We start from the raw sequence: 25,823 nt of genomic DNA, 5'->3' as shown, positions 1-25,823 counted from the left end.
TTAGTCAGAAACAACGTAATTCATTTGATGAATGCTCAAGTCCGATTTTATATATCCTCGAGACTCGAGTCCAAGTATGAGTCATAAGTCCGCGAGTCCAAGTCGAGTCACGAGTCCAGAGAATAAGGACTCGAGTCCTGGACTCGAGTACTCCATCACTGCGCCAAACCCAGACTCGTCCATCGGATTGCCAGACAGAGAAGCGTGATTGGTCACTGCAGAGAATCACGGTGCCACGCTTGAATTCACTGAGCTCCTGAGAGCGACCCATTCTTTCACAAATGTTTGTAGAAGCGTGCGTCTGCATGCCTAGGTGCCCAATGGAAGTGATTGGAACACCTGAATTCAATGATTTGGAGGATCCCAATTCTTTTGGCAATACAAATGAAAAAATAAATATTGATTGAATTAAAAACAATCTGTGCTTGCAAAGATAATATGGCTGTATTAGTTTTTATGTTTAGCCATTTTTCTTCCAAATTTTTTGTTAACCGAAATGGGTGATGGAGACATCACCGCACACACCCCTGTTGTATGGGGACCAACATTATGATCCTCACCGGTGAGGACCTTCCTTTCTAATGGTTCTAGAGATCTGAAAAAATAGGGATACTAACCATAGCTTTGTTAGCTAATACACAAATTCAGATATGTGAATTGATGATTAATGACTTGACCATGCTAAATGGAGACTTCTGAGAAATCATGTGAACATGTCTAATCTGATTTGCATTAATAGCACAATTTCCCATTTGATTTGTGTGACCTTGCAACAATAATAAGTATATCACTAATAACAAATGATATGAATTTATATTAAGTAAATACTCAGATTTAATTTGTTCATTTGACCTTAAACAGGGTTTAATCTACAACTAAGTGTAATTAATGATACAGTAGTAGTACAAAACATCAGATTAGTTGTTCATACTGTAGATAATGATGTAGTGAGGCCTGCAAATGGTGCTAGTGATGCCAAGTGTCACTCTTGCATAGAACACATATATACCTGGTTTCACAGACAGGGCTTAGATTAAGCCAGGATCAGGCCTTAGTTCAATTAGGACATCTACGTAATATTTATTAACATGCCTTAGAAAAACATTACTGGTGTGCATCTTGAGACAAAACAATGGCACTGACTTAATTTAAGATATGGCAGTGCAAGGTGCTTTCAGTTAAAACAGCTCAAACATGCATTGTAGTCTGGGACTAGGTTAAGCCTCGTCTGTGAAACCTAGTGTGGGCGAGTGACTGTAGTCATCTTCACAACACAGAATTTTTGGTTTGATTGACTGATACTATATTTGATAGGAATATCAGTGTGATTGAAGTGAATGAAGCAGTAAAAAAGTCCTCTATTCTCTATTATATACAAAGATTTGAAAGAGTAGTAAATTACTGTCTGGATATAGTCAAACCCATACCAAACCAACAGGTCTAACCTTTAAACCTTTCCACTTCAAACTATCCTTTCCTTAATTTGAACCATTCTTTGATAGTTTTTAACCAAAACCAACCATCTGCTACTAGTTCACCTGGTACTTACTACCATGATAATAAATCTACTACTAACTAGTAATTGAACCTCAAAACATCAATTCACATTTAAATAGCTGAATTTAACTTTGAACAAACTCAACAAATGACGTCGAATGAACCCTTAAAACAAACTAAAAAGTATAAAAAAATTCAGGTTGAGACATTAGAATATAAACAAAAACTCGAGGTCAAAACTTGTAGGAGATTGAAAAATGTTATTACAATATGTGCGTAAACAATCGGTTGTTTTTTGCCTCACACGTACCTTATTTGAAATGCGGTATGTTCATGATGACTGATGAAGGCCACAAGATGAAAAGGACTGGTCGAACAATAACGTTGTTCAATATCCTACAAGTTTGGCTGGAGCTTTGACCTCTTTAGAAGCACAGTAGGTATTTCTGGAACAACTTGGAACATGAAAAAGGTTAATGTATACAAAAACTGCCATACTGCCAGAGTTGGCAATCTTCATATTATTTGCACTGCAAATTCTTTTTATAAGCTGTAATGCGGTTATATATGAAGAATTTCAGGTTCTTCCAGTCCCGGTTCTTTAGAGCTTCTGGTTCAGCCTTTAAACACTTCTCGCAGTCACTCTTTGCTGGTACAGTACAAGATGTGATGAAATGCATCATGTGCCTTTGCACCGCCTGCACCTCTGTCTGCTGCCAGGGTTTTTTCCTCTGTGTGGTTTTACCTGAAAGTGGTAAAAAAAAAAAAAGGATAAAGAATAGTGTGTGCTGGAATTACAAACTCTCTTACCCCTTTTCCACCAAGGCAGTGCTAGAGCTAGTTCAGAGCCAGAGCTAGTCCCAGTTTATAGTTGGTTCGACTGAGGAGCCTTCTAAGAACCGTTTGCTTTTCCACATGCAGAGAGGCACAACAGAGCCAGGTCTTACGTCACTGTATACGTCTCATCTTTCTCAGCAACGCTAGCCTGACAGCGGCAGTGTTTCCAAGTCTGCGGTTTTGCCGCGGGCTGTTTTTTCATGTCCGCGTGTTGAAGCGATCAATTATGTGATATTTAGCCCCGGGAATGCAAATTTTAGTAGGCAACCATGCCAAAAAAACACATATTTTACCCCCAAATGTGATTTTTACCGGGGAAGCCCCCCTGAAACGCGATTGGGCTTGTTTTGAGTAGCAATTGGGCGGGTTTTGTTGTGAAAACCTGGCAACCCTGGGCAGCGGGAAACAAGCACACAACAGGCTTGTTCGAGATGCATCGGCGCTGCGCAGACCGATCCACGTATGATATATAAAAAAAAACGCATGAGTGAATCAAAAGCATAAGGTGTTGTGTGCTCTCGCTGGACTCGTTGTCATACGCCGATCGGTTTCTGCACAGCACCGCTGCGAACAAGCCTTCCATCAACAAAGCAAACGTTGCCTTACTATTGATTCACATGGCTTTACGATCCTACATCGGCAGCAAAACACAACGGAAACACAGCGAATCCAACGCATTCATGCAGTTCGTCGTAATTTGTATAGACGGAGATTACAAACGAGCAGCAGCTGTTAGCTCCATTAGCTGCTATTTCAACAATGGCGGATCTCAAGTTTGTGTTGGTCTTGTTGACCCCGCCCCCAGCGACTGACGTAATCGTTTCTTACTTCTAGCCCTGTTCTAGCCCAGCAATGTTTTGGTGCTACTTAAGAACCACTTTTCCTGGCTCGGAGCTGGGGCTTTGGGTGTGGAAACACAAAGAACCGATTTGAAACTTGGCTCTGGCTCCGATCTAGCTCTAGCACTGCCTAGGTGGAAAAGGGGTATCTGAGTTCTGAATCCTATATCACTATTTTAGGGCTGGTCCGAATACCATTTTTTGAGCTTCGAAGCTTCGGTGGTAATCAACACAGAATATTCAAACCTTCGGAGGGAGGGGGCTGAACATATTCTTCTCTCGAATAAAGGTAGGAATCTCGAGAAGCGGCTGGCCTCACGCGGGCAGGGCTTATGTATAGACGGAGATTACAATCGAGCAGCTATTAGCTCAATTAGCTGCTATTTCAAAAATGGCGGTCAAAAGTTTGTGTTAGTCTGCCCCTGACGCAAGCGGTTCTTACTTCTAGACCAGCAATGTTTTGGTGCTACTTAAACCACATTTCCTGGTTCAGAGCTGGTGCTTTGGGTATGGAAAGACAAAGAACCGATTTGAAACTAGGCTCTGGCTCCGAACTAGCACCAGCACTGCCTTGGTGGAAAAGGGGTACCAGTAACAAGCTCCAATATTTCGCAGTAGATTAATTTAGATCCGGGGTCGCCAACTAGCGGACTCCGGACCGCGAAGCCTTTTGTCGTAATGAAATAAATAAATATCAAATGCCATTAAAAAAAAATTCAGCTCAGTAGAACCGTTTGGGTCCTATGTCACCACGGGTTGCAACGACAGTTAACTTTACTATGCTCACTGTTGCTACGTTCAGACGTGCAGTCACGCATGCAGTGACGAAGAGACTGAGAGCAGAAAGCGGCATGCAAAAACAATGGCATTTTCAAAAATTAGGAAAGTTGACGCTGAAAACTGAGTTTTCCAAGATGAATGGGTGGGGGGAAAAAAATCGCATTTATTCTTCCTGCATCCTGTACGAGGCCTGTGTGTCTCATTTGCTCTGATTCTGTTGCGGTTGTCAAAAGTGGAAACATTAAATAAAATGTTTCTTGCACTTTTTAATTTTTCCAACACTGGTGGCACTGTTTGTGTTTCTGAATGATATTGCTAATGATATTTTACCAGTGCAATTTGAAGCACAGAAAATAGCAGTGTTCAGAGAGACTCTGATTTTTTTTTTTTTTAACCAGGGGGATCTCAGTTCAGCAGGGAAAAAGCACTTTAGTTGCTAGTAATGTTGAAATTAATGTATTTTCAGTGCAGATTTAGAGATAAAGGCATTTTTAGTCATATTTAGTCATATTTTAGGCATTTTAGCCGGTAATATTTTTGTCAGACATGGTTACTGGTTGAATTAAGATATTTTGTACCAAAGCAACTTAAAGGACATAACAGAACAGCAACAAAATGGGAAACAAAATACCTATGTTCGCTTTAACAATATGAACAGACATGTTTTGTCCATATGAGAACATATTATATTCTACACTAATTTCTTTAGTCTGGCAATAAACATAAATTATTGTTTTTAGGTATATAATTGTCCAGACCTCGGAAGGTGAGGAGGGTTCATATACTGGACCTCAAGTAATTTTAGTTGAAGACCCCTGATTTAGATTGATAATAACGGGTAATAGGCTTGCTGCGATAGTCGGTGTTACTGGTGTTCAGGTATAACGGTTACATCACTTGCCCAACGCGGCACCGCCCCCCCACCGTCATTTCGATTTTTTAAATAGTAATAAAATAATTTATTTCAGTTAGAGAGCGACACAACAAATAAAAACTGAAAGTGTCTGCCCAATACAGCATAAGCCGAAAGAGATTAGCAGCACAGACCAGCAGCAGGAGTCTGATCTCATTCATCACGGGAGCGAGGAGCTGAATGACAAGATGATCGCGGGAGATTTGGTTTAAAAGCGAAATGTAAAAACGCCTATTTAAATGAGTTTGTCATTGTACTGTTTTGTTGTTGTGTATAGAATATTAGGCTTATAAACCCACCATTCAAGCAACCCGCACCCGAATTGCCGCTAATTCTAAACCGAAAATAAGACGGTGAGGGAAAATTCTCACATAACATCCCTAACAACTAAAAAGGCTAATACATTTTGATTCTATTATTCTATTTTCCACAATGTCAAACCAACGCAGCTTAACCCAAACTGCAAGTTCAGGCATGGGCTTCTTCCATATAAGCTTGTGCAGTTGTGCGCTCTAGATAAAGAATATACTCCAGTTGTAAGGAACACTTAAGCTAAGAAGCAAATCTTTTTATTAAGTATAACGAGGTTGGGTTCCTATTCAACAGTCCATCCTACCAAAATTGAAAATCGAATACCAATCCACCAAACGAATATTCAAATATTCTGGTCCAGCCCTACATTATTTATGTCATCATCTATAGTGCAAGTTAAATTATTTTCCTTCTACCTATAAAACACTGATTCTACATTCTGTCCCTTGGACTGAAATGATCATTTGCTATAAGCACACACTGTGTTGTCTTCAAAGGGAAATTCTTAAGTCTGATCACTGTTTGTGGGTTCACTTTTCATTCATTAATTTCCCAACATAATTACATAAATCCATCTGGTTATCATACCATCTAGCATTTTTAAAGAATTATAAAAGACATAGCAATAGTCATTTTTTTAAATGACAGTAAAGCTACTTGAAGTTGAGTAATACAAACCATAAACAGTAGCTGAAGTGTGTCCCTCCTGTATGAGCCCGTCATCCTCATCACAGTTCAGAACTTTTTCTGTGGAGTTCACACAAAGTACAGCTTAACAATAGCCAAGTTTCCATCCACTCTTTTGATATTGACAAAGTGAATATGCGTTAAAAAAAGATTGCGAAATTTGCTGTCTCCAGTCTGTTTCCATTCAATTGGCCTTTTACCAATGGTGTGCATAATGACGTCATCCCTAAAAAAACGCATTGTCCCAAATATTTGTAAAATGCAGAGAGTGATGAGACAATTGAAATACACCAGTTTACTGCATACTATTTTCACGAATAATAGGCCTGTTAATACATTATGAAATATTAATCTTAAGATCACGGTGAAGTGGGACAGCTGGTCTGACAGGACTGATGAACGGCCTTTATGTGATGAAGCCCATGGGTTTGGACACAGGGCAGCTTATTTGTCCTGTGTGCAAAATTTAGGATCTATAAAAAAGATTGGTACGGTAAAATGTTTGGTCACATAGTAACAATCTTTAATGTATTGAACATGCAGAAACCTTGCTTTAACGGGAGCAACGGCACGAGCGTGGGCGCTATAGGCTAATTCTGTCATGTAACACCACATTTATTTGCGTTAAAGCCCTTTTTCTCGTCAAAAAGTGTTTTTCGCAACATTTGAAGTATCGACAGAATTTATATGGTAAAGTTAAACAGAAAGATATTGTCGCCATTTGCAAAAAAGGATAATTGGCATTTCCATCAACTATATCGGTAAACATTTTGATGCGCTAAAGCTTTTTTCGCAAAAAAATCCTTGGATGGAAACCTGGCTAATGAGATTAAGCAGAAAGGAGTAAATGGTGAACACAGAAAAACGAACAAAAAAGTCAAATAAATTAACCCACCATCAGGATCGATCCCAATTTCATCCCAGTTCTTGCCATGGAACTCAGCTAATCTTCCTTGCTCGAGAGCCATTAGAACTTTGCTGATCTTGGCAAGTTGCAGGGTCTTCTCAGGGAGTCGATAGAACTCACGGTGGATTATTAAGTAGTGTCCAAGAAAGTTGGCAAGCTGCTCCATCTCCGTGTCTGTCATGTTCAGCACTGTTGAAAGGGTTGCGGCATGCTTTCGCAGTCTGGTCGATGTCAGTGACTTGGGAAACTTTGCACCGCACGCCTTGGCGAAGCCACGGAGGCAGTCTGACGCTTGGAAATGGGTCATGCCTTCTGGTTTTGCAAACAAATATCCATTGTCTTTCACAACGCCACAAGCCTCTCTCTGCTGAACAAGGAGTTCTAAGGCACACAACATTTTTGGAGTCAGAAGAATTGGAACTGGCCAACCATGCGTTCCCCTGGTGACAATCATCGAGAAGTTTCTGCAGAGTACCTTTTCCACTTCGGAGAGCGCCCAGCTCACATCCACATGCGGATCAAAAGTGTCTCTTGATAAAAACGCAGACAAAGGCATGCTCGCCACCTCTCCTTCCCTGCGCCGGTTGAAGAGAATCACCTGGGCTAGACACAACTTCGCCAGCTCCGTCCAGGCTTTAGGCGAGGGACCTTCAGAGAGTGAACTGGACCACTTATCTTGCACTTGACTGAGATGTGCATGCATTTTTTGAACATCTTCAGTAAAGGGCAAGAGAGTGGGCACATTACTCTTTGCTTCCCTAATGTTCCTCAGTGCCGTAGCCGAGATCATCTCGTTCCACTTCTCCTCATGGAGGTCTTGAAACTCACTGGCATTCTTCACAAGCTCTTTGTTGTTTGAGAGCAAACCCTGAGCTTTTAAGACTTTGTTCACTTTAACCAGGGAATTCCCAAGCTTGGTGGCAAGTGTTGGAATCAAGAACTTGTCAGATTCAATGTCATACCCACATGTGTACTTGACAGCTTTGACAGTCTCCATGTACTTCTTTGGATTCACACAATCTTTCATTGTCTTTAAGGTGGTGACTCTCCTGGCATTCTCAAGCAGCCTTCCCAACTCTCGCATCTTCTCTCGCACACACTGTTTATTCTTGGCTGATATCCCACCTTTGTTTAACAAGTGCTGTCCAAAATCAATAATTACTTTGTCATTCTTTATTATATCTGTGATTGGGTCAGGAGTCATGGTAGTGATTACTCCCCACAGTTGTTTAGACATGTTGGAAGGCACAGGCCCTGTGTATCTACACAAAGACTGAACACGGTATTTTCCTGGTTTGGGGGCGACCGATCGAGGTTTGAGTCTACAAGAACGCATATGTCGCCACAGGACCTTTCTTATAAAAAGCCCTTGACAGTACACGCAGTGCATGAAATCATCTCCCTGCGCTTCTTTAGGTGGCCGTTTAAAGGGCACTAGTTCCCCCTTTCCTGATTTCACAACAGCTGAATTGTGAGCATAGTTTCCTCTGTTGCGAATATAATCTAGCAGTTTTCTTCTTTCCTTGGAACCCTTTGGAAAGCTTAGAGCTTTAGCCACATCAGATTTCTTTTTATGTGAACATTCTAGATGCCTTGCCATCTTAGCGTAAGGCTTACGACAATACAAGCAGTAATGTCTCTTGTTGTACACTCTACTGCCACCTCTTTTTTGGTATGCACTGACAACTATGCCTTCTTTTGTGTTCTGACTTGAGCTGGGTTCTGCTTCTGCTGTTCCAGATGCTTCAGATGTAAGACTGTCTTTATCAAAGGTCATTTTGTCTGACGTTGTCTCACAGACGGGGGAACTCGCTGAGCCGGATTCATCGACATCCATTTCATCAAGAAGCTGAAGTTTAGTCTGGTCTGGTACAAGGTTATCATCACTGTCGGTCTCAGAAAAGATATCGGAAATGTAGGAATCTGAACTATCTGACGTAGAATCATAGAGATCATAAGAATCTTGAAGATCCATGTCTTTCATCTAAAAAGAAAAAAGAGAAAAAAAAGTAAAACATACAGTGCTTTTCATCACTATTCATATATCACAATTCAATCACATAATGTTTATTTGAGGTTTCAGAGATTTAAATAGACATTTCAATGAACTACTAGCCTATATAAAAAAGACATGTATAGTTTGTTAAATTTAAATTCCATACACTGATGTCTATGGAAGCTGCAATAATAATGCTTTCGATTATAATTTGAATACATGTTTTATTCATTTCGGATACACATTGTGCATGAAACAAAGTTTGTTCTTCTCCCATGTTCACTGGCCACTTCTATGAATTTCGGGGAATACTGATGAATTTACGTGATGAAAACAGATCCTCTGAATTGCAAACTCAATGTGCGTAAATATCAACTAACATGATCATTATAAACGGGTTTAACTGACAAAACACATTCACTTTCACATCACAATTCATGATATAGTTAACAAGTTTGTAAAGATTTTGAATAAAAAAAGGAAAAACGAATAAACACGATACTTATCTGTATTGTGACTGAATGGCACGTCGGCATGGAAATAATAAGTTCTAAAATAACGGTCGTTTTAAAACAAAACCTCACGCTCAGCTATAGACTGCCGACTTCAGGCGTTTCTTTGGTGGAAATAAAGCTTGGCTGTTTGGTCCCTCAGTCACAGTTAAAGGGTTAGTTCACCCAAAAATGAAAATTCTGTCATTAATTACTCACCCTCATGTCGTTCGACACCCGTAAGACCTCCGTTCATATTCGGAACACAAATTAAGATATTTTTGTTGAAAGCTGATGGCTGAGAAAGGCTTCAGATAGGCCTCCATTGGCATTCAGTACATTAATACTCCCAAGACCCATAAAAGGCACTTAAAATGTCGTTACAAAGTCCATCTCACCACAGTGGCTCTACAATAATTTTACGATGCGACGACAATAGTTTTTGTGCGCAAAAAAAATCAAAATAACACCTTTATCCAGCTTGTTATTGTCTTCCGTGTGTGCCTCCACGACGCATGCGCGAGAATATGACGTAGCGCCAGCGTTCGGGAATCCATGAAATGCACACTTAAGCCCCATTTTGAGAACTACGCTGAGACCTAAAGCACGATCAATGTAGAATCCAACAGCTTAGATACGCGCGTCTTCCTCTGCTTGTAAACAAATCCCTTCTGGGTCATGTGTCCGAGCACCGGATCTGCGTCATATTCTAGCGCATGCGTCGTGGAGGCACACACGGAAGACAATAACAAGCTGGATAAAGGTGTTATTTGATTTTTTTTTGCGCACAAAAACTATTGTCGTCGCATCGTAAAATTATTGTAGAGCCACTGTGGTGAGATGGACTTTGTAACAACGTTTTAAGTGCCTTTTATGGGTCTTGGGAGTATTAATGTACTGAATGCCAATGGAGGCCTATCTGAAGCCTTTCTCAGCCATCAGCTTTCAACAAAAATATCTTCATTTGTGATCCGAATATGAACGGAGGTCTTACGGGTGTCGAACGACATGAGGGTGAGTAATTAATGACAGAATTTTCATTTTTTGGTGAACTAACCCTTTAATCCAGTGTGTACAGTAGTAGCCTCAGTGACTCTGATAAGCACGGCACTTTAAACTGGTGTAACTATGTTTTCGTTTTGTGCAAGTTGCAAAAGTTCCGTGCAAAAGAAACACTTGGTGTAGCATAGCCTTTACGTTTAATTAACCATGATGTTTTTAAGCGTGGTTAATCGAGAAATCGGTTAATCGCTGCATCCCTAATTCCCACCAGTCCTTGTTTCTGATTCTCATCCACAGACGACTGGTTTTGGGTGCGGAGGGGCATTTTTACTGCGTGATAAATATAAGCAGCATAGCAAAACGGTTCATATGCTCAATGGGCCTCATTCATGAAACTTTCGTAAATATGAGAGCAAATTCGGAGTAATTTGCGCATAAAATGGACCTTTACGAAAACTCTCCTCCAGATTCACAAATGCTTCGTGTACCACGGATTCGGTAGTTAAACGTGAGCATATTAATGAATTCCAAAAATTCGTAAATAGGACGTGCGTGCACGCTCATTCATAATTAGCATAATCCCCGCCCATGAGTTACAACTGCCAATGACGTGTCCAGGAACGCTGTGGAATCTTCTAGAATTCTTTCTCAGGTTTGGCTCCAGTATTTTGCATAAATGCTAAAGAGACTAATTGACCATATGCCTAGCAATAAATATTCAATTATCGTGAAAAAAACCCCCTGGTGCTCTTCTGAAAACGGCCAGCTGGCGACACTTGAAATCGCTTTGCAAGGGCAGCGTTTTTCCAGCTGAGATACTTTGGTTGCTATGATACAGAATATCCATGGCAGTAATGTGTTACTGGTATCTCATTTTGAAGAATATTACTGAACATAAAAAATGCAGTAAAAAGCAGTATTAACTTCTCCATTATTGTTGTTCAGTCAGTGTCCAAGTGGGATGATTGCTCGGTGTAGTTTTTGTCCCACCCCTCCTCCACTGTGATTGGACGGCCAGGTAAAAAGTGACAGTGACGAGGACTGCCTACTAGGGGTGTAACGGTACACAAAACTGACGGTTCGGTACGAACCTCAGTTTTGAAGTCACGGTTCGGTACAGCAGTTTTACAAAAAATGTAATTTTTATTTATTTTTATTAAACAGTGGTTTACTGGAGAAAAAAAAGTGTCTGTCCTTAAATGAATTCTATTATAACTAAAAGTTTGTTGAAAATATTGCTGTAAACTATACAGGGAGCCCTTACTTGCACATTAATATTAAAGGTTAACAACAGAGCCCAAACTATTAGCTTAAATTCAGTTGTTATTTATTTTTAGGTATAATAATCAACACTCAAATAACACATTGTGTGCAAACATGTAAACTTGTGTGCAAACATGTAAACTAAGGCAGTTTTTGCAATAACTTCTAAATCGAATTATAAAATATTTTTATTCTCCAATTCGTTGTTGAAATATAATCATTTATATAATTTTCATGACAGGTTTATTTAAACATACATGAATTGGGCTAATCGAGACATAACTAACGGTTAAGTAGAATATAATTAATATATAGGCTAATATAGAGCATATGTTTAGTGAAAGAGTTCATTTCTCTAGTGAATATAATTATGTGGACACTGAATGACTGCCTGAGGAAAATGTGATGCTACATGACATTGTTTAGTTTACAAGCAGTTATATTGAGGTCTTTCCGCCGTTGAAACACTGATTGAGCTTTTACACCACATATGATACATGACTGTAAGTTGTTATGTATCCTCAACATACCTTCAGATGTTCATTCATGTTTATTCTTTATGACGAGATGATCGATCGCGTTCACAGATGATCGCGTTCACGGGCCTCTTGAACTGATGCCGTGCCTATACAGTGATCAGTCACGCCACAATAAAGAGCATCACAACGGCATTTATCGTTTGAATTTCGTGATGAAATAGACTGAATACTTAATATGTTCGTGTGGGAACTAGGATTGAAGTGTGCTTAACTGAAGTGTCCGAGCTTAACTGTTAAAGATTATATTCTGCAACTGTTAACTGTTAAAGATTGCATTCGGAACGAATACGTGTACTGTTACACCCCTACTGCCTACCCAAAGTTGAACAGTAAAAAAAAAAAAAAAAGACGGGGCAAATCAACTTCTGAAATATTATTATGGAACATAGTGCATCAAAATGCAATGTCGTAAGTTTGCCTAAATTAGAACATAGAACGTTTTGTTTTACGCACCATTTACACGTGGTAGGGAGCAGATATAAATTTATTTCATACCAACTAACATTTTGAAAATACGAACATTTTCGGGAATCTGAAAATTTACGTCAGAGCGGCTTTACGAACGATTTAGACACAAATTTGTTCTGCTTGTGTTTCATGAATGAGGCCCAATGTCTCCAAATTATGACCAGAAATGGATAAATATTAAGTCTGTTGTTTAAAACAAATAAAGAAGCAATGTAGGAGAAAAGAGCTGGAAAATGTTTTGTATTCGTGCCAAGTGCGCATGTCATAAAATCAATTCTGATTTGAAGCTTGGGACACAAACGCGCAAATCAACCCAATCACTGTGTTTAGCGTTCATGTAAACACTACATTCAGATTCATCAATCGGAATGGATTCAGTCCAATTGAAACAAAAGTTGTGCATGTAAACATAGCGAGTGTTGCACACGCTTTTCATTGCGAAACCTGCAGGAATTAGTAAAACCCTGTGCAATACAAGCACTATGAAACCAGAGCGAATGAGACGAGCGAGTGAGAGGCAGCTGGTTTGTTGCGGTCACCGGTCCGGGCCAATCAGGCACAAAAACGGCTGATTCCAGCCCCTGGCCGGTCGATCGATGCATCTCTACATCTGATAACATCATTTTGGGCTTAAACTAAAGGTGAAGCAAATTTGATGGTTCGCTGATATGTTATAGTCCAAATTATTTATCACTTAATAATACAATTTACTGAGTAACTGATAATGAGAATAAATGCTACTTGCAGCTCTAAGCACAAGCATTTTTGAGTTTCTTGCTGTGACTTGAGAACTTACCATGCTATTTCCAGTCCATCTCAGTCTTGGTACAAAAATCTCATTTTCATTTCGGAACTGTGACACAATCTGTAAACAAAAATCAAAAGTATAAACAACATTTTGCATTAATATAGTATTTCAAATCGAAAAACGACACAAAAAAAACGACTTCATCTTAAACCTTTTCTTGCCCATCCAACCTGTCAATCTCTGCTTGCACACACATTGAAATAAAACAGACTTCACTGGGGTTTTATGTAATAGTTCTTTGTGGGGATCGGTTTCGTCCAATTCTTGACGCTGCATTCACACAGCACTTGACAGAGGGCGTTTCTGAAGCTGGTGCTGACGTGACCGTCATAGTGGCAAAAGCCAATCATATTACTTATCCAGTATTGCATGAACGCAATTGGCTAGCATTGGCTCTAGGGTATTTACTAGGGCAGGGTAAAAAAATATTGATTTTAATCGATTCTCATTTTTACGAACCAATATTGATTCTTAATACCAAGAATCGATTAGTCATCCTGTTTTCAGTTGATGAATAAACGGGACATTGTAGCGTGTCTCCCATCCAATAAATCGCAATAATCTTTGTGCGTAGGGCTGAGCAATTTTATCGATTCTGCGATATAAATCGATATTTTTTCTCCCAAGAAAGTATCGATTTTTAAGCCGCGAGTATCGATACATGAGTCCCATTCAAATACCCGTGTTTACCCCCATTTGCGTTGCAGGAAGAGCGATTTGGTCAGCCAGCTGCTAGTGTCGCTGTAGGGCAAGTTACCCGCACTACTAACTTTACACAGACGCCGACGTCTACATCTTCTTGTTTACGGAGTCAGAGCGAGGAGATTCAAGAACATGGCGGCGAATATAAATCCAGCACCTTCATGCTTAAAAGCAGATGTGTGGGAGCACTTTGGGTTTAAAACGAAGAAGGAAAGCGACGACTTAGACTCAGGGGTCAACAACATGAGTCGCCCGCAAGGACCACACGAGTTGCCCGCGGGTCTGTTCTAAAAATAGCTCACCATAGCAGCTGCGTTCAGTCGCTTCCATGTTAATTTAAGCGCAGGGCGCTGTCCCCTTTAAATCTTTCAGAAAATGATGTAAGTGTATCGAATTATATTGAATCGTATTGTTGGCTGAATATCGTGATATATATCGTATCGTGAGCTGAATATCGTGTATCGTATCGTGAGATTAGTGTATCGCTACAGCCCCATTTGTGCGTTGTTACTATTGATATAAAACAAAGTCTCAGATTTCAAATTACGTCCATTTTATTACCAAATAAAACATAAATACTGTTTTGGTGCTGTGCCGTGAGAACGCTCTGGCACAGCTCAGCTCGAGAAGACATGAACTGATCTTCTCTTCCGCCTTAATACCAGTTACAGCGCGAAATAAACATGAATGAGCATCTGAAAGTGTGTTAAAAGATTCAACAGTACAACTTACTGAAATCTGTATCATGTCACATGGAATCACTCAATCAGTGTTTCAACCATAGTGTCAATAAAACAGCTTGTAAACGATGTCATGTAACCATTTACCTCAGAAAAGCCATATCCAGTGTCCATAAACTCGTTAGTCAGCTAGAAAAATTAACTCTAGAGAGTTAAACTAAAAACATAATTAATTCAGTTCATGTGAGAACAGTGGTTCAATATTAATATTATAAAGTGACGAGAATATTTTTGGTGCGCCAAAAAAAACTAAATAACGACTTGGGCTTAATGCTCAATTCCGATTTTTTGAAAAAATGCGATTTTTTTGCAAGGCCGTTCACATTTCCAATTAAATGCGACCTTTTGTGATCTCCTGTGTGAACGTGAAATGACCCAGAAGTGACCCGCATGCGCAGAAGAGTACTCAACGGTCAACGACGTCACTTGTTGTTTACGGAAGTAGCCAAATATGGGTGTCAGCATTGGAGTTCGTTTAGCTTTATTAAAGTTATTTTCGCAACGGAGCCAGCACCATTACAACCTTCTCATGTTAAGAAGAAAATTAAAAAAGAGGAGGAGAGCAAGGTTTTTGGCCATGGCGTTTTGTGGAGCAGTGGTCGCAACGTCGGTACAGAGAAACGTGTGTGTGCGGAGTCGCAGCCAGGAGTGGTGGGATACTGATGTGAGTGGCTTTACTGATACCGAATTCGTCAGTAACTTCAGAATGATCAGATCCACCTTCAATTATGTTTGTGAGCACCTTCAACTAACTTTGTCACGGGAAGAGACACGTCTGCGGCGGCCCATAACAGTGCAGAAACGCGTTGGAGTTGGAGTGTATTGGCTAGCAACAGGTGCGTACTTCTTCTTTTATTGGCGGTTAGCAACTATTTCTTGTGCATTACCGCCACCACTGGACTGTAGGGATGTGACGGTGAGGAAATTTTCCCACCGGTTAATTGATGTGTGACAACACCGGTAATACCGGTATCACCGGCGGAGGCTTTTAAATCACTAATTCTATCTAACCGAAAGTAACATGAACACGACCGCTCTGAACTGAAAACGCGCCAATGCGCACACACCGTGACTGACCGCTCGTCTGTAAATGCGCACTCTGTGAGGCCATGGGTGCGTCTCAATCAGTTCCCTAGTTCAGTAGTCAGGGCACTGATCAAGCATTGATCAGTCTATGATTGAGATGCACGCCATGAATGCACACTGTTAGTTCGTCCGTAAAGCCTCGTTTATACTCGACGCGCCCGCACGAGCGCGAGGGTGCACGCGGCAAAAATAAATCCGCGCAGCAGCGTAGCGCGGAGGCTCGCACTGCGGAGCCAGGCGAAAGTAAACAATGCGCGCTCTGTGCGGCCGTGCACATTTTACTTTCGGTTTTTAATTAGCGCCAATTCGGCTGCGGGTTGCTTGAATTGTGGGTTCATTAGCCTATTATTTTTAATGAAAAACACAACAACAAAACAAATGACAAACTCCCTTAAATAGGCGCTTTTACGTTTCGCTTTGAAACCAAATCTTCCGCGATCATCTCAGTCAGCTCCTCACTCTTAAATCTGATGAATGACTCCTGCCGCTGCCGAGACTCACGGTCGGATCCTGCTTTATTAAGCAGACACGTTCAGTTTTTATTTGTACTGTCTGTTCTCTAACTGAACTAAATTATTTTATTACTATAAAAAAAAAATCAAAAAGACGGTGGGCGGTGCCACGGTGGGCAAGTGATGTAACCGGTGTGGAGTCTGGACACCGGTAACACCGGCAACACCGACTATCGTAGCAAGCCTACTGGACTGGAGTAAGGAACGGGAGTTACAATGATGACGTTTGTCGCGTATCAACGACGTGCGGGTCAGATACATGTGACCTGGCAGTTCAGACTGAAGACGCATTTCAAAAGATCGGATATGTATCGGATTTGGACCACATACCCAAGTGGCCTGGGTCGCATTTGAAAAGATCGGATCCGTGTCGTTCAGACTGTCATGAAAATATCAGATACAGGTCGCATAAGGGCAAAAAAATCGGAATTGGGTCGTTTCAGCCTGCAGTGTGAACGCAGCCTTATATAGTGATGGCCGATTTCAAAACACTGCTTCATGAAGTTAAACATAATCACTTAAAAATAAATAAATGAATAAATAATGCTGTCATTATGAATTACATACAAATACTCATAAGATTACGACGTTAAAATACATCGGTGAGGTTTAAGGGATAGAATAGACAGTTTGTACAGTATAAAACTGAACTATTTCTATGGAAAGTCCCTATAAAACATGGAAACCTAATGTGTGTGTACAGGTATATGTGGTTTATGGTTTATGAGGACACAAATTTGGCACAATGGCTTAAAAAATATATTTTATTTTTATTAATGGATGGGTGTGTTTAGGGGTAGGGTTAGTGTAGGGGGATACAGTATAAACACGACTATGCCTATGGAGAGTCCCCGTAAAACCACATATTCAAGAGTGTGTGTGTGTGTGTGTGCTTGTGTGCGCGCATGTTTTTCTATCCCTCTGGGGACTTCAACTTGAATGCACACTGACTCATGGAGACTTGTGTCACCGTGGGGACATAAATTGAGGTCCCCATGAGGAAACAAGCTTATAAATCATACAGAATGAGTTTTTTTGTAAATGTAAAAATGCAGAAGGTTTTTAGGTTTTCTTAGGGGTAGGGCTAGTGTAAGGGGAGACAATATACAATGTGTGTGTGTGTGTGTGTGTGTGTGTGTGTGTGTGTGTGTGTGTGTGTGTGTGTGTGTGTGTGTGTGTGTGTGTGTGTGTGTGTGTGTGTGTGTGGATTTTTTGTGATTTATGAGGACACAAATTTGTATAATGACACAGGTATTACACTGGTATTACGACGTAAACATGCAATGTCCTCACTTAGATAGCAAAAAAAACTGAGTGTGTGTGTGTGTGAGAGAGAGATTGAGAGAGAGTGTAGTATGTGTGTGTGTGTGTGTCTGTGTATGTTTGTTTTTGTGATTTATGAGGACACAAATTTGTATAATGACACTGGTATTACGACGTTAACATGAAATATGAGGACATTTCAGATTCGAAAATCATAATTTAAGATTGAACATTGGTCTGGGGAGTCTGCTATATATTTTCTACTGCACACGAGGCATGATAAACGAGCATAAATTAAATGAATCTATACGCAATTGGATAGTCCTTCAACCAATCAGACCACAAGAGGTGTGATAAACAAGCATAATTCTAATGACTCTGTATGCAATTGGATAGTCCTTCAACCAATCAGACCACAAGAGGCATGATCAACGGGCAACGACCCATCGCTTCTCTATCCGTCATCGTGTCAAACCCTCCAATAGCGCGCCAGGTGGATAAACCAGTCTATGATTGGTTCCCGCAAAAGTGTAATAGAAGCAGTAGAAATGAATGTACAGGTATCCAGACTGAGTTGCAGGCGAAATCAAATCGCCGGCAGATCAGGCTGGGTTTACCCAGTCTAATTTAAAATAGCGTTAAAAACATACTGAACAATGTTTTATTAAAAATGTAAAAATGCAGAATGTTCCTGTGATGGGTAGGTTTAGGGCTAGAGGTAGTGTAGGGGGATAGAATGTACAGTTTGTACAGTTTAAATACCATTACGCCTATGGTATGTCCTCACTTAGATAGCAAAACAAGCCTGTGTGTGTGCGTGTGTGTGGACTGGTAATCCCTACGTTATGGGGACAAAATGTCCCCACAAAGATGGCAATATCCAAAATCCTCGTCCTTGTGGGGACATTTTTAGGTCCCCATGAGGAAAACATCTTATAAATCAGACTAAGCAGGGCTCCAGAGTGCGACTAAATGGTCGCATTTTGCGACTAAAATTTGAGAGTGTGCGACTGAATTTTACATCCAGTCGCACATGTGCGACCAGTAAATTTGCCTGCTGTCGGTACTGGAGAAATTAAGAAAATACACTTACTAATTATAATTGATAGACGTTATGTCTGGCAAATTCTATCTTTGCCAGCCGTTTCTATATGAGATAATATTAAACCATTTGTTCCTGATGTATTTTTGCCATTCGCAATCCAGAAGAGAGAGAAAGCGAGTGAGCACTGTCACGTGGAGCTCCAGCGAACACAACACCACCGTCAGCTTTAATGAGTGACGATGGCCAAGAGAACTACACAAAAGTTTAGTCTTCTTAACCTTTAGGGATGTGCTGTGATATTAATCTAATTTTATTTTCGATTTTGGCTTTCAATAATTATAAAAAGATGATATGAGGTAAAACTATTCCTATAGCCGTGTTCCGTCGAGCTCATCCTTCCCTTCACAGCCCTGCGCTGTCATTTCTCCCTAAACCTAAACTAAACGTCAGATTCAGTGATTGTTGTAAACTGCAGTCTCTACTGTTGCTAAACTGCGGGACGTGTTTGATAATAAAGAGCTATTAAATGCACAATAATACGCGCAAGAGACGCTGTTTCCAACTTCAAGGCGGTTTATGTGTGTGTGCTGCGAAATTGACCGATTTGCACATTATATTGTAGGCTTCGTGTGCGCGTCTAAACCATCAAATAAACAACAAATAGCCGGTGTCAAAATGACCGGATTGGAGAGTAGTTATTTTAACAGTTTATATCTTAAATGGGCGTAAATAGTTTGGAGAAATAGGAGAATTTGATATTAGGCTATTAGTTCTACATTGATCGGTCTTAAAGGGGCAGCATCTAATAAACCTGCTGACGATTGAGCCATTAATTCAAAACGAACAAAAGGCAAAAAGATAATATCCACATCTCTTGAATGAATAACTTTAGCTTTTATAAGCATTAATCTATCAATTTATACAGTGAAAACTATGCAGTGTTATTTTACATTGCATTGCTTTATTAGATTTCTTTGTAGGTTTGTTCTTTCTAAGTAATATTAATGTTAGCAGACCCTCCGAATGCCGGCACACTGGTCCATTTACAAATAGATGTTTTATATTTTTGTTCAAACTTTGCGGTTTCTTTTGCTATAGATATTTTACTTTTCAGATTATAAAGCCATGTTAATTATGTTCTTAATTATGTTTTTTTTTTTTTATTAAAAAAATATATAAAGTATAATAAAAAGAACCGGTAAGAATACTGTTCAAGTACCGGAACGATAAGCAGTATCGGTAAGAGTAGTAATACCATTAAAACCTTAACGATACCGATCCCTATTAGTAAAACAGTGGAAATTAGTAGATTTGGTTAGCATGTTGATTTACGGTGTGCGCCCCTAAAATTTCTGGTTGTGCCCCTAAAATTTTCAGTTGGGGGCCACTGTGCTCCTAGTGAAAAAAGTTAGTCTGGAGCCCTGCTAAGTGATGTTTTTTTAAAATGTAAAAATGCAGAATGTCTCCTGTAATGGATAGGTTTAGGGGCCGGGGCAGTGTAGGGGGATAGAATATACGGTATGTACGGTATAAAAACCATTACGCCTATGGAATGTCCCCATAAAACATGAAAACCCAACATGTGTGTGTGTGTGTGTGTGTGCGCATGTCTGTGTGTGTGTGTTCATGTTTTTCTATCCCACTGGGGACTTCAGCCTGAATGCACATAACCTCATGGAGACCTAAATTGAGGTCCCTTATGAGGAAACAAGCTTATAAATCATACATGATGTCTTTTTTTATGGGTAGGTTTAGGAGTAGGGTTAGTGTAAGAGGAGAGAATATACAGTTTGCACAGTATAAAAACCATTACGTCTATGGAGAGTCCCCACAAAGATAGTGAACCAGATCATGTGTGTGTGTATGAGAGAGAGAGATAGAGAGAGAGAGAGAGAGAGAGAGAGAGAGTGTGTTCATGTTTTTCTATGCCGCTGGGGACTTCAACCTGAATGCACACAGACTCATGGGGACTCATGTCACCATGGTGACCTAAATTGAGGTCCCCATGAGGAAACAAGCTCGTAAATCATACAGAATTAGTTTTTTTTTGTAAATGTAAAAATGCAGGGTAGGGTTAGTGTGTGTGTGTGATGGGTAGGTTTATGGGTAGGGTTAGTATAAAAACCATTATGCCTATGGAGATTCCCTGTAAACCACATATTCAAGAGTGTGTGTGTGATTAATGTATTTGTGAACATTTAAAAATAAAACACTGAATATGAGTGCAATTAAAGTCTAATAAAGGTTTGTTTAAAGCATTTAATGTAATTTTCACGTTTTCCATGACCTAATCTAAAGTGAGAACTATTTACTGTTAATATGTTTTTAAAGCATTATCTAACTCTTTACATATGAGTTCGTTAAACAATAATCATTTCTTAATTACAGTGACAATCAATGATGAACTCACTATTCATGTATAGTATTTTAATGTATTAACTACAGTTCATTAACTGTTAATTAAAGGGTTAGTTCACCCAAAAATGAAAATTCTGTCATTAATTACTTACCCTCATGTCGTTCGACACCCGTAAGACCTCCGTTCATCTTCAGAACACAAATGAAGATATTTTAGTTTAAAACTGATGGCTCTGAAAGGCCTCCATTGGCACAATGCACGGTTCACTCTCAAGACCCTTAAAAGGTACTAAAGACGTCGTTACAAAGTCCATCTCACTACAGTGGTTCTACAATAACTTTATGGAATGACGAGAATAGTTTTTGTGCGCAAAAAAACCCTAAATAATGACTTATATAGTGATGACGATTTCAAAACACGGCATCATGAAGCTTCGAAGCTTTATGAATCAGTGAGTCGATTCAGCAGTTTGGATCGCCATATTTCAGCAGTTTGGCGGTTTGACACGCGATCCGAATCATGATTCGACTCACTGATTCATAACGCTTCGAAGCTTCATGATGCTGTGTTTTGAAATCGGCATCACTATATAAGTCGTTATTTAGGGTTTTTTTGCGCACAAAAACTATTCTGTCACTCCATAAAGTTATTGTAGAACCACTGTAGTGAGATGGACTTTGTAACGACGTCTTTAGTACCTTTTAAGGGTCTTGAGAGTGTAAAGTGCATTGTGCCAATGGAGGCCTTTCAGAGCCATCAGATTTCTACTAAAATATCTTCATTTGTGTTCTGAAGATGAACGGAGGTCTTACGGGTGTCGAACGACATGAGGGTAAGTAATTAATGACAGAATTTTCATTTTTGGGTGAACTAACCCTTTAACTATAAACTAATAGTTTGCAAATGATTTGTAAGTACTTTGTTACACTATACTCATTATACAGTGTTGCCGAAAAAGGTTTAAATCAGCTCAAATAAAATATTTATCGAATTTGGCCAATTTATTCCAATTGACTGTTTGGATCATTCATGGACAGAAAACAGCAGAAGAAGTGGAAGAGGCGACTGCGGCAGAATAAAGGCTCAGCAAAACGGTGGCTTTAAACTAGTGCTGGGCGGTATACCGGTTCATACCGAATACCGGTATTTATTTTTGTTATGATATGAATTTTGATGATACCGCAATACCAGTAGGCCTATGTGTTGCTTAAACAACGTTCAGAACGCGGCACAGCGCGTCACTGTTCGAGGGGTCCCGTTTTATTGTTGAACTGTAGTGAGAGCACAGCTGAGATTGCATCACAGCCTATGGTAAGTCCAAAATCACCCCCTAAAGCCTCATTCACTATTATTCCCTACTTTATCCACTTATATTGTTAACTTGGAAGAGTGAATGAAAACGAGTGAGTGAATTCAGACAGCCGCTGTGTGTGCATCAGCTGTACACTCGTTATTGCGGTGCAATGTGGGATAGAATGAGTTCACTCAATAACGTCCACTATGGTTTTGTTCACCACTACAGATGGCTGTCCCCTCAAATAATGCCCTATTTAAGGATATAGGGGGCGATTTCGGATTCAGCCCTTGAATTCAAACAACACGCGGCGCGTGCAAGGTTTCTGCGCAGAGTGCCGTGTTTAGATTAACATTCTCCACATGGATCATATTATAGCACATATAGACCGGAGCGAGCGCGTTTACATTTTTTAAGGACCAATTTGACATAAACCAGCAGTGTGAATGCGCACATATTTCATCACGTCTTCTTCAAATGAAATGTAACGTTATGCAAAGGACACTGAACTGTACGTCTGATCACGACCGCGATGATACAATGGGTTATTCTGCTGCTCAGAAGACCATGTAAGTTAATAAATAGACTGACAATTCAAAGAAGAATGGGCAAAAACGTAACTGCTTTATTCTTTCTGTGTTAAACTGACGTGTGTCATTTGTTCAGCGACTGCAGTGCTCTTAAACGTACTGAAAATATCCTTAGACAGTTTAAATGTGCTTCCGCGTTTCTCCCTCGTTTGTGTTCTATCTCCATGGTCATATTTTAATATTCATGTGTCTGTAATGAGCGTTTTTCAGGTCTGTGTTTTATTGGTTGTCTCCGCACAGCATCATTTTGTGGGGCTTTGTAAACCTGTATTAACTCTAGTGTGGAATTTTTCTACAAAATTCACTCGTCATGACAGTAAAACAGGGCCTTCTAGTCAATCTACTGCAGTATTTCCTCTCTCAATAAGTAGAAAATGTGGTTAACACCGGTCATGCATAGAGGAAAAAAATACCGTCATATACCGTGAAACAGATATCATTTTGAAAAATACCGTGATATACATTTTTGGTCATACCGCCCAGCACTACTTTAAACTGTTTGGTGTACTAATTCACATTACATACATCAAAATAAACTGTAGAATTAAATATTGTGTGATGAACATGAATGTACCTGGTGAGGAGAGTTGTTTGTACCAGTAGCATCATCCATCTTTTAAGAAAAAAAAGAAAAAGTTTCTTTTGACAAAATTCAAATAGTTGTTTTTACTGGGCTGTATATTCCACATAAACTGTATGATATTTGTATTGGATGCCTTGTTGGGCACAATGTACCTGCTGGCGAGGTTTCCTATTGTGCACGTCCATCTGAGCCTTTAAATCGAAGGACTTGCTTGAATCATTAACATTTACAAATATGAAATCCTCCGTATGTTTGACCGTCTCATTTATCAACGCTCGGTTCGACCATCAAAGGGATGCAGCCTTCGAATCGGGACGCAGCTATTCACACACAAAGTAAAAACAAGAGAGAAATGAAACACTTGTGAAGCATATTAACACAGGGATGCAAACTTAGGAAGATTAGACAAAATGACACGGCAGGACAGACACAAAAATCATAGATATGGATGCCCAAATGTGGTTAAAACATGACCAAAGCTTGCATGACAGCACTACAAAAGCACAAATGAAACAGTATCTTTCTATCTATTCGTTTCTATCTATCTATCTATCTATCTATCTATCTATCTATCTATCTATCTATCTATCTATCTATTAGTTGTTGTTGTTGTAGCAACTCAATGTAATAACATTGTAATAACATTATTATTATAATAAAATGTTCATAATCTAATCTTTTCACCAAAACATGTTATATTTGCATTATTGTAATAGCTTTTAAAACAAAAAAATATATGTATTCCCTTACAGTACTTTTAAAAAAAAATCTAAATCCAGTCTTAAACTATCTGTGAAACATTTAAATATTTGTGTAATTAATATTATTATATGTTTATTAAACATAAAGCATTGACCTTCGTTTACAGTACATTTACAGTGCTGCGGTATAATGACAATAAAGTTGAATCTAATTTAAAAAAAAATCTCAATCCAGATAAATAAATAAAATCAGAACTTTTGCACCTTTAAACTACTACTAGTAGTAATCTGGTGGATTTTCTAGGCAGGTTAAGACTGGATTTAGATGTTTAAAATTTACTGTAAAGGAATACCAATGCTTTGTTTATTAATAATTATAGCATAAATATGTAAATATGCTGCATTTTCCAGGTAGTTCAAGACTTTTTTTTTAAATGTACGATAAGGGAATACTAATTTTTTTTTTAAATGTTTTAAAATCTATTACAAAAATGAAAATATGCTTTTGGTGAGTTTTTAATATAATTTCTCACAATGTATTTTATTTTTTACATATGAGCTCAATATTTTATTACATTTTGAGAATAATTATTACATGATGAACATTTTATTACAATAATAATGTAATAAATATTACATTATGTGCAGTTATTACATGATGAGTTGCTACAGTTGTCTTATTGCTGTGGTCTTTGTATATGGTGAGGGCTAATTTAACTGTAACGTTAACCTTCAGGACAAGATTGTTAATAGAGATTTAACGGGTCGTTGCCTTACCTCCAAGCCACACGGGCCGAATTTTTGGCCCCGGTGAAAAGAGGTTTAACCCCTCAGTTTAATAAATTGAGCAGTCTGCTCCCCCAGCCAGAAAACACATCTAAATGCTATAGCATAGTACAGTTTTGCCCCACACCACCGGACAAATGCAGCCGAGCAAACGTGCTCAGCTAACTTAGCGGATTGTTTTAACGACATTTTTAGTTTTTTTTACAAAGACGTTTGGCTTTTTAACATTTGTATCGCTAGCTATTTGAGTATGTTAAAACACAGTACTTACATTTAAACGTGCAATCCGTGATGGTCGCTTTCGAAACACCTCTACGTGAAGCTTCGAATCCTCTGCGAATCATTTGTTTTGAACTAGTGATTCGGAGCGCGTGTCACGTGATTTCAGTAAACGATGCTTCGTTGCGTCATAAATATTTCGATATTCCAGTGGTTCGCCGCTAGGTGAATCATTTATTTATTTATTTTTTACTTGTAGACATTTAATTTGTTTAATAAAATGGACGAGCTGCTGTAGCTACTCGTAGTGTAATAACAATAAGCACATACTGTAAAAACTGCACATAACAATCATTTTCTCAAAATAAAATCTTGAGCTCATAATGTAATAATTTTTACATTATGAGAAATTGATTACATTATAAACTCACCATAAACTTGTCATTTTTAGTTTTGTAATAGCTTTTAAAACGAAAAATATTAGCCCTTACAGTACATTTAAAAAAAATCTAAATTCAGTCTTACACTACATGCGAAATGCAACATTTAAATATTCATGCAATTATTATTATGTATGATAATAATTCCTTTACAGTACATTTTA

The 25,823-nt window shown here is 39.1% G+C and overlaps 1 protein-coding gene across 1 annotated transcript; it reads right to left on the bottom strand.

Annotated features, from left to right (window-relative positions):
• Positions 1-421: 421 nt before the first annotated feature.
• LOC307143158 (uncharacterized protein) lies at positions 422-25,359 on the bottom strand. The gene is made up of 7 exons (XM_079844467.1): positions 25,272-25,359; positions 23,666-23,833; positions 23,505-23,543; positions 13,328-13,396; positions 6,761-8,756; positions 5,857-5,925; positions 422-2,242 (listed from the first exon to the last, which is right to left on the bottom strand). The coding sequence occupies exons 2-7, from the start codon at positions 23,696-23,698 to the stop codon at positions 2,019-2,021; spliced, it is 2,430 nt and encodes an 809-aa protein (XP_079700593.1). The 5' UTR covers positions 23,699-23,833; positions 25,272-25,359; the 3' UTR covers positions 422-2,018.
• Positions 25,360-25,823: the final 464 nt, after the last annotated feature.

Source organism: Gobio gobio (assembly GCF_949357685.1).
Source record: "Gobio gobio genome assembly, chromosome: 19".
Lineage (NCBI taxonomy): Eukaryota > Metazoa > Chordata > Actinopteri > Cypriniformes > Gobionidae > Gobio > Gobio gobio.
This window is presented reverse-complemented; position numbering and strand designations above follow the sequence as displayed.